The sequence below is a fragment of the Solanum tuberosum genome, unplaced genomic scaffold, assembly GCF_000226075.1.
Source record: "Solanum tuberosum cultivar DM 1-3 516 R44 unplaced genomic scaffold, SolTub_3.0 scf00421, whole genome shotgun sequence".
In the NCBI taxonomy this organism is placed as follows: Eukaryota; Viridiplantae; Streptophyta; class Magnoliopsida; order Solanales; family Solanaceae; genus Solanum; species Solanum tuberosum.
In genome coordinates, this window is record NW_006239343.1 from 349,914 (window position 1) to 360,325 (window position 10,412).

General features: G+C 32.3%; 1 protein-coding gene across 1 annotated transcript; it reads left to right on the forward strand.

Moving 5' to 3' along the window:
* Window positions 1-1,059: 1,059 nt before the first annotated feature.
* LOC102594293 (protochlorophyllide reductase-like) lies at window positions 1,060-4,874 on the forward strand. The gene is made up of 5 exons (XM_006362887.2): window positions 1,060-1,171; window positions 1,524-1,622; window positions 2,357-2,885; window positions 3,415-3,773; window positions 4,500-4,874. The coding sequence occupies exons 1-5, from the start codon at window positions 1,118-1,120 to the stop codon at window positions 4,653-4,655; spliced, it is 1,197 nt and encodes a 398-aa protein (XP_006362949.1). The 5' UTR covers window positions 1,060-1,117; the 3' UTR covers window positions 4,656-4,874.
* The last annotated feature ends 5,538 nt before the right edge of the window (window positions 4,875-10,412 follow it).

The window sequence follows — 10,412 nt, forward strand, 5'->3', positions numbered from 1 at the left end:
TGACTTTGTTAGGTTGTCAGTGATTTTAAAGAAAGAAAACCAACACAATTTCGTCGGTTATTTTTCACACAAAAATACATAACACTCTTAAAAAGAAATTATTATTTTTTAAAAAGAATTATTTTTTGTTAATTTTTAATTTTTTAACTAAAATTAAATGACACATGTCGATTTAAAATAAGAAGTTGCAATTGAAGAATATATATAAAAATAAATAAATCATAAAAATAGTATTTCGTGTTAAAATGGAACATAAAAAATGGAGTTCAAGGATTAAAATGGAACAAGACTAAGATAAAGTGCCAAAATGAAAAATGTGAACAAGTTAAAGGGGTTGTATATGTGTTTGGCCAATTTTTTTTATCCAAAGATATGGGACACATTAAAACCCATACCTAATGCAAGTGGATTGCTTTGGGAAGTGAGCTTAAATATCCTTTTTCTATATCCATCCAATAATTGGCCCTTTTTGCAAAAAGTTCCAAAAATATCAGAGGAAATCTAAACCTTGAATCCTCATTGGTGGCTAAGAATTGATATGGCAGATACCTCCACCAAAAACTATCTTATCCTACCCCTCCTTACATATGCCTCGTTTTTTTAATTAAAGGTCTCGAGTTCAAATTTTATTAGGAAAAAACTCCTTTATTGGAAGCCTTTACCCTATACCGTCCCTACCTAAGGGGAATCAGGATTACTCAGTACCGTGAATTTCAAGTACCAGATGAATAAATAAAAATGTTTTTTTTATATTAAAAGTGACACTTATTACTCAATCTAGCTAATGAATTTCTTAATACATATACATGATTCAGACAAAAACTAATGAATTCACGAGAACTCTTTAACTCATAAGTCAGTTACACCCCTAATCTTTAACTAGAGTTCTCAAGTTTGAGTTTTGAAACACAGGGAGATTTTATCCCTTTAGTGGACCTACTGAGAGCGAATTAAAATTAGTCAGACTCATAAATTTCGAATACCAGATGATTAAAAAAATATCCATTTTTTTACAGCCATCATTCCCACCTGTGTATATATATAAGTGACCTAACCTCTGCCATTATCAGTAGTTCTACAGACAAAAAACCTCAAAATTCTTTTCTTGAACTTCTTAATGGCTCTTCAGGCTGCTTCTCTGCTTCCTTCTACTTTCTCCATTTCCAAGGAGGTACTTTTTTTTCTTTTGTACTTAAAAATAGTCGGCAGATGTATAATATGTGTGTAGTCGTGTGTATAGTTAGTGTATAATTTATGTATATGGACTACAGACTGTAAATATTTTTGATCGAGTGGCCAAATGTGTAGAAAACCCTAATTTTGCCCTTAGGTCTATCGGAAACAACCTCTCTATCTTCTCAAGGGAGAGGTAAGGTTACATACACATTACCCTCCCCAGATCCACTTGTAAGATTACACTGAGTATGTTGTTGTATTTTATTGTATTTTAGTGTGCAATTTGAATTCTTTAAGTTATTGTTGATTAAATTATTTATTTTTTGCTCATTTTGAAAATATTGCAGGGCAAAGCTAGTGCAACCTTGAAGAATTCTAGTACTTTTGGAGCTTCTCTTTCTGATTATACTAAATCTGATTTTGGTTCATCTTCATTTAAAGTTAAGGTACTAATGTAGCACATTAATACTCCCACAATTTTATTTTGTGACTATATTTGTATCCACTAAGTTTGATTATGTTAATTTGACTTGTATAAAGATATTATAATAGTGATAAAAAAGGTATTTTGATAGAGAAAACATCATATTAACAATTCAAATGGCAATAGTCTAATGAATTTGTAGTTTTGTACAACAACAATTATGCCTCAATCGCGACCTAGCAAGGTGCGGTTGGCTATATGAATCCTCAGTGACCATGTTGCCTTGAGCTCGTCTCAAAACCAATATTGTACATCGAATGAATCGGTGTCAAATATTTTAAAGTAAATTGTATAGAAGTCTAATAGTCAAAAGTTTTACCCTGAGGGCTTTGGTTTAATGATCGTTGCACAATTCGTGATGTGATATAATTAGGTGCATTCCACATGTTTGAATGTTGTCCGAGATGAAATCCTGGTATTTAAGTGGAGAAGGCTAGAAGGTGGACACGTTATGTCTAAACGTGTGCCACTGCCTCTCAGGGATAGAAAAAAGTGTCATAATGATTGGAATGAAGGGAGCATAGTCTAACCTCTCTATAACGGCATCAGTTGTGCATATATTATTTGGGGGTTTATAACGAAATGTTGTTATGGAGAACGTATACTAATACATCAATTCCAATGAAAACTTCGTTGTTATAGTGAAATGTTGTTATAGAGACGTATGATGTTTTACTGAGATTTGATTTCTTACAGAGCCAAAGAAGATTGTCCAATGGTGCTGTCGTAAGGGCAACGATGGTTGCTTCTCCTGGTGTCACTACTAACTCTCCATCAGGAAAAAAAACACTAAGAAAAGGTTGTGTAATTGTCACTGGTGCCTCATCAGGATTAGGCTTAGCCACAGCAAAAGCTCTGTCTGAAACAGGGAAATGGCATGTTATTATGGCATGTAGGGACTTTTTAAAAGCTGAGAAAGCAGCAAAATCAGTTGGGATGCCTAAGGAGAATTACACCATCATGCATTTGGACCTCGCCTCGCTTGACAGCGTACGCCAATTCGTTGATAACTTCAGGAGGTCGGGACGACCTCTCGACGTGTTGGTTGCTAATGCTGCTGTTTACCAACCAACTGCTAAAGAGCCTTCATTTACTGCAGAAGGATTTGAGCTTAGTGTTGGAACTAACCATCTTGGACATTTTCTTCTTTCGAGATTGTTGCTTGATGACTTGAAGCAATCTGATTATCCTTCAAAGAGACTCATCATTGTTGGTTCAATTACAGGTAATGCATAAAAATCATTGAATGCCACGGCTTTCGCATAGCTGCTACACCAGGAGCTAAACAAATAGCTATATTGCTTGAACTCTTCAAAAATGTCATCGGATGTGTGTTGGATCCTCTCAAAAAGTAGTGCATTTTTTCTTTGGAAGATCCGACACGGGGCGTGACAACAATTTTAGATAGTCTAAGGAACATAGTTGAATTGAAGCCCTTCTTTCTCAAGACAACTCTCTCCCTTCTTGCTCTAGTGAAATAAGATGCACTAAAACCAGTGTCGGAGCCACATTTTTCCAAGGGGTGTTAATCTTTTGAATGTATGTTTACTATTTCGTTGGCTTTTTTGTGTGTCCACTTTTTTATATTTGGACTTCTCTCAGTGAAAATCCTAGTTCCACCACTGACTAGAACGACCTTCATCTAGCTGGTTTTGCTTTACCTATTCATCTGTTGTCTCGAATGGATATTTAAGGATCTTTCTTTCACATAGACTTCTTTTTAATGGGAGACTAAATTTTTCTTGACATGTCAGGGAACACGAATACTCTGGCTGGAAATGTACCTCCAAAGGCCAATCTCGGCGACTTGAGGGGTATGGCGGGAGGTTTAAACGGAATTAACAGCTCATCGATGATCGATGGAGGTGACTTTGACGGTGCAAAAGCATACAAAGACAGCAAGGTGTGCAACATGCTTACGATGCAGGAATTCCATCGTCGATACCACGAGGAAACTGGCATCACATTTGCCTCTCTTTACCCTGGCTGCATTGCAACAACAGGGCTATTCAGAGAACATATCCCCTTGTTTAGGCTTCTTTTCCCACCATTCCAGAAGTATATTACAAAGGGATATGTCTCTGAGACTGAATCTGGAAAGAGACTTGCTCAGGTAATAACAAGTACTGGTACTGATATGAAAGACAAAAAAATGCATTTATCTAACTCTTAGTTTTGGGCTATGCCGAGGGTAGAGCGGAAACAACCTCTCTACCTCCCAAGCTAGGGATAAGGTCTGCATACACTTTATCCTCCCCAGACCCCTTTGTGGGATTACACCGAGTATGTTGTTGTTGTTTAGTTTTGGGCTATGTTGCTCGAACTTTTCAAAAATGTTGTCGGGGTGCGTGTTGGATCCTCCAAAAGTAGTGTGTCTTTTTGGAGGATCTGATATGGGTGTGGCAACATATTTGGGAGAGTCGGAGCAATCTAGGTTTGAGGGCCTAAATAGAATTGAAAAGGAAACAAGTACTAGTACTAACAGCAAATTACCCTGTCAACTCAAAAGATGCATTTACCTAACTCTTCGTTTGGTAGCTATGTTGCTCGGACTCTTCAAAAAATGTTTTCTTGGAGGATCCGACACCATCTTAACTCTTATTTTTGGGCCTGAATAGTAGATTATAATGCATATACATGATTCATATAGCCAAATAAAGCAGGAGCTACAGTCTTCAACGGAAAATTATACTGTGTATATAAGTGACATATTACTTTTTGTGCATATATAATTAATCTTGAACACTCTTAACGAAGTTTCTGACTTTGGCATTATAGTTAAAGCGGACTAGTTTGGGAATGAAACATATTTGATCAATGTATATCTGTCTTATGGCAGGTTGTGAGTGATCCAAGCTTGACAAAATCAGGTGTCTACTGGAGCTGGAACAAAGATTCAGCATCTTTTGAAAACCAGTTATCCGAAGAAGCAAGTGATGCAGAGAAAGCGCGTAAAGTGTGGGAAGTCAGTGAGAAACTCGTTGGTTTGGCTTAAATTTTGGACTAACCTTAGTCATCGTCGAAGAAAACAGGAAAATGACTTCACGAGTGAGAGTTTGTACCGGAATTTCTAGGATGTTGTAAAGAGAAGTGTCATTGTAGTTAGGATTGGAAATAAAGATCACTCACCTTGTTTTGTTTTGTGTTGGAAAATGTCACTAATTTGCTTTTGAAGTTAAATGAAATGATGGTTCATGAGCATTGTTCAATTAAACTTCCCTTCTGAACTTTTTCTCACTTATACTAAACAATACAATTTGACCTTATATACACGATATAGTTTTTCAGACGAAGGGTGTTTAACTGATCACCCTTTGCCGTTGTAGCTCAGGTCCTACTCAATCGTCAATCAAAACTACTTGGGTCCCAAAATGGATGTGTTATACGCGTTGTCACAATACTTTACTGGAACTAGATTCAGATGGTTCAACATGGTCCAAGGGAACTCCTAGATATACTTGGGTTGCAGAGGCGAATTCAGAATTTAAAGTTTATGATTTTCTACACCGACGTCAAGTTAATATTCAATAATAACTAGACTCACAATAAAATATTTAATGAAACCCTTCGTAGGGAGTTGGGGGAGCGGTATGTATAATCTTACTATTTTTAGAGTGATTTTTGGGAATTTAGGGGCTAATTTACAAGAATTGAGCGATATTCTCAGTTTTTTGTGTATGTTAGCCCAAGTATTTTAATTTTGGTGATATGGTTTCCGGACGAATTTTTTGTGAAATCTTTATGGAACTCTCTGCAAGGAGTTGGGGATCAGTACGTATAGTCTCACCATTTTTAGAGTGATTTTTGGGCATTTAGGGGTAAATTTAAAGGAATTAAGCGATTTTCTCAATTTTTCGTGTGTGTTAGCCCATGAATATTTTGGTATGGCTTCCAGATGAATTTTTTGCGTAACCATTATGGAACCATCCGTAAGGAGTTGGGGGAGCAATATGTACAGTCTCACCATTTTTGAATGATTTTTGGGCATTTAAGGGCCAATTTAAAGGAATTAGATGAGTTTCCTAGTTTTTCGTGTATGTTAGCCCATAAATAATTTAGTTATATGACTTCCGTACGATTTTTTTTGTGAAACCTTTATGGAATCCTCCATAGGGAGTAAGGGGAGAAGTACATACAATTACACCATTTTTAGAGTGATTTATGGGCATTTAAGGGACAATTTATAGGAATTCAACGATTTTCTCAGTTTTGCGTGTGTTAGCCCATGAATATTTTGGTTATATGGCTTTCGATAAATTTTTTGCGAAATCTTTATGAAATTCTCCGTATGGAATTGGGGAAGCAATACGTAGATATTTAGTACTTTTTTTAATGTATATACTGTTTGGACAAAAGCTAATTGATTCACGTGAATATGTAACTAGCCTTTAGATTGTCCCTTGTTGGGCTTGATATGAATGACCAAATCACCAAATGGTGAATGTCAGAAATCCTCTTACCAGATCAAGATGCTATTTTGACAGGGAAAGATTTTGAATTTGAATTTTAGAAGCTCGAGTTCAAAATTTTATTATAGTCTATTTTGTTTATTGAGTTCAAGATCTATTATATGTATGCATTTGATTCGATCTTTAGCACTTACAGGGCATGGGCATGGACATGAGTCAAAACTATTGCATTCGGATGAATCTGTAACTTTTACACTACATACGCTTGTGCATCTTGATAACTAGACTAAATGACTCATCATGATCTATACTTTATTGTTGGTCAAATCAAATTAGGACAAACGAATTTAAACAGATAGAGTGATCTTTTATAAGAATGCAGCTGAACCTTGTAATACACATAACTCTACCACGATTGAAAAGGGAGAGTAGATAATTACCATCGATTGTAATGATATGGATAAAATTTATTTATTTTTAAATCAATTGTCTCGATTGAAAAAATGTTTTTTCTTTAATAATCGTCTTACATAGACTCACATTCAAATTAATTGAGGTCCCAAAACTCGAACATGACCTGAAGATCGAGTAGATAAGTTGGTGCACATCTCTATGTGTTATTGGCTCCACATTATCAGTAAGAGCTTCGTACTATCTCCAAAATATTTATTTGTGAACTATCATCCAATTTTTCTTTTTCATTTTCAGAAATTCAAATCCGAGACCTTTAATTAAAAGTGAAGAGATCTCATTCATTCCATCACAATCCATATTAGTCGAAAGATAGGTACTTAGTAGTCGTTTGGTACCCAAACTGAATTATGCGGAAATTATAATCCCGAACTAATTTATTCTATATGGGAAATGAAATAAAATAATCTCAAATCCGATGAAATAAGGTGTGATATCTCAGGATTAGATCTGAGATAAAATTTATACTGTTTTTAATTGACGATATAAATTCAACTACATAAGTTTATTTTGAAATCAATCTATACCGTCAATCAAACATAATATATCATGAAATATCTCATCTTATCCAGCATATCAAACGTCACCTGTCAGAATTCATTAATATATATTGGCATGTAATAGTCATAATAATGTCTGAAACATTGGTCTACTTATCTCTCACACATGTGAAACGTACGGCATTTTCTTGGACACAACACTGACAAATGACAGCTTACCCACATTCACCAAATTATTATAAAACTTAATTAACCACATGATTGGCCGTAATATTAATTAATATTAATTATTAGTCCAACAATCTTTGAATTATATCATCACATGACTGCTAAAGCAAGCTAAGTTTCACACGATTCTGAGAGGTTTTAGATCTCGCGATGCGTTAGTAATTCACTAATTTGATTCATTTGTATTGACGCCACAAATGATTCATTGAGGAAAAAAAACGCTTATAAAAATAAAAATAAACAACTATTTTGAAATTTAAATTTGAATTTGAAACTTTTGAGAGAGGGGGGAGGAAATCTCATCGATCCATCATATTTTTGTAGTTGCAATTTTTTTCATTTTGATAAAGAGTTCATCTGGATTTTCTTCACTCAAATATTACATTATATAAAAATATTAATTTATTTTTATCATATATAATAAATATTAAATTTTCTTAATTTTTGTATATTATTAATTTTAGTTAAAATTCTAATTCCACCACCCATAGGCCTCCAACCTACTCCACTTTTCTTGTTCACCTTTTCCCATTAAAATTTAAATCTTTCCTCTTCATTTATATCATTCTAATTATTGATTTTCTTGATAGATAATTTTAGTGGTTAAGACTTAACTTAATCTATATTTCATTTAGCATTTACGTTATATTTATAACAATTTTAAAACTGTAATAATAATTTAATTGACATTTTATCAAGTTAATTACTATTAATATTTTTTATATATTTAAAAATGTATTTGGAGTTATAAATATTAATATTGTAAAGATTTTGTGTTATCAGTGAAGTTTAACCAAAGATAAAAAATAGGAGTACTAATTTATTACGTTACTAATCAATGTTTGTTATAAAAGTTTGCATCTAATTATTAGCTTATAAACGATCTAATTGAATAAATATTTTTACATCGTTGATTCATGTAACTTAAATATTTAAAATGTATTTACAATTACCTTGGTCATATATAATTTTTTATATTTAAATATACATAACTTAAACTCTTCAATTTAACTATTAATATTACTTTCTGGACAACACGAGTAACATGGATTATTAGTCAAGGATAATACCAAATAGTCCTGGGATTAAATTATAGTACCACTTATTTTGTTGTTTGGTTGGCAAGTTCAGGATAACTTATTCCGGGATTAATAATTAGTACCGGAATAAATTATCCCTCTCCTTGGGTGGTATAGTAATCCCGGGATAAAATAGGTAAATGACAAAAATGTCTCTTTCAACCCTTTTGTTACATCACTTTTTACATTCATGAAGGGCATTTTTGTAAACAAATAAATTGTTCTTAAAGTTTATTATTTTGAATACAACAAACCAAACACTCAATAAAAAATAATCTCATCATAATTAATCCCATCATAATTTATCACATCATAATTAATTGCATCATAACTTGAATTCAAACCAAACGATTAGTTAATGTTTGATTCCTTTAACGGTCCCTACCCATTTGTTGACTAGTTAAAAAAAATTAAATCTGATAAACCTTTCTACAATTGTTGTTTTGCATAATCAATATTTTTTTTTATAAACCAATCAATATCTCGATATCGACTATCTGATTAATTCGAATTATGTGATATCTGATTACATATATTTAATCTTTATTCTAGTGAATATACATTCACAATTTTTCATAATGATTAAATATTTTGTAATTTAATTACGTATGTGTTATATTAAGTTAAGCGTGTATTTGAGAGTAACATACCTCAATTGTTGTTTTAATTCACATAATCAATATTTTTTAATAAACCAATTAATATCTCAATATTGACTATCTCATAAAAATTTGAATCCTTGTGATAACTGCTTACTTATATTTAACCTTTAATTATTAAAATGTGCATTTTAAATTTCTTTTTTAATCATGAATATATATTCACAATTTTTTCATAAGTATTAACCATTTTATTATTTAATCATGCATGTGTTATGTTATGCTAAGCTTACATTGTTAACACATATTTGAGGTAACACGCTTCATGAAAACAACATGATATATTTCCTACGTAAAAAAGATTAAAATCTCACATTTTTATTAGTTATTAAAGATCAAAAGTTATATATCATAAAATCAAAATCAGAATTTGTTTAATAACAAAGGAATCAAAATATTATTATCTTTATTTTTTTCACTTTTAAAGTTCAAACAAAAAAAAATTAATAAAAAAAATTCTCATTGGTCACAACCACATATATCCTTTGGTGGTTCCAAAAGACAATAATAACTATCAAGACAAATTATGGAAATGGACAATCTAAATTAAGAACCATCTAATTTTAGTTTACTTTAGTTAAAATTAAAATATGAGCTGTCATCACAAATCTCTTCTCTTTTTTTTGGAACTATCAAGAAAATTCATTGTCATTATTTTTGGTATGCATATTGGATAAATTTACTCTTATTTAATAATTTGCAAATCACATGAGATCTGAAATGTACTATATAAGCTCAATTAAACGATCTCGACTGAAAGTCATTGACATGGAAGGTCACTTGTCCATCAACAACTCATATACTTTTTGACTTAATATATGATATTCAAATATGCCTTGTTTTTCTGTCATATTAGTTCTTTTTTAAGTGCAAAGGACTTTGCTACTTGCTGTCTCTCCTATTTATGGGGATAAATATAAAATGAAAAACATGATTAACAAGGAATTATAAATGAGACAATCCAATTTTTCTTTAAATTTTGGAAAAAAATTAATTATTTGAAAAATATTGGAGCAAAATTAAGTTTGACCTTTATAAAAAATTACAAGTTGCTTGGTTGTATGAAATATTGGAAAAAATAAACCTAACAAGTTTGAAAATGATGGTTTGATTTGTGAGAAAATAACAAACGATCCCTTATGTTAAAGGTAAAATTCAAAATAGTCCTTTAGATATATTTTCTACAATATTTGGCATCTAATTTTCAAGTTCAAACGAGCCCCAAAATGGGAAAATTGAATTTTATCGTTTTTCATGTGCTATAGTCCATGGATTTTTGGTGATATAGGATTCAGGCTTGTTTTTTGCCGAAATTTTTCATGGACGCCCGTTACGATCTTATTAACGGCGTGAGTTGAACCCGAGGGGCAAACAGACACATTTTCAAGTTCAAACGAAACCCAAAA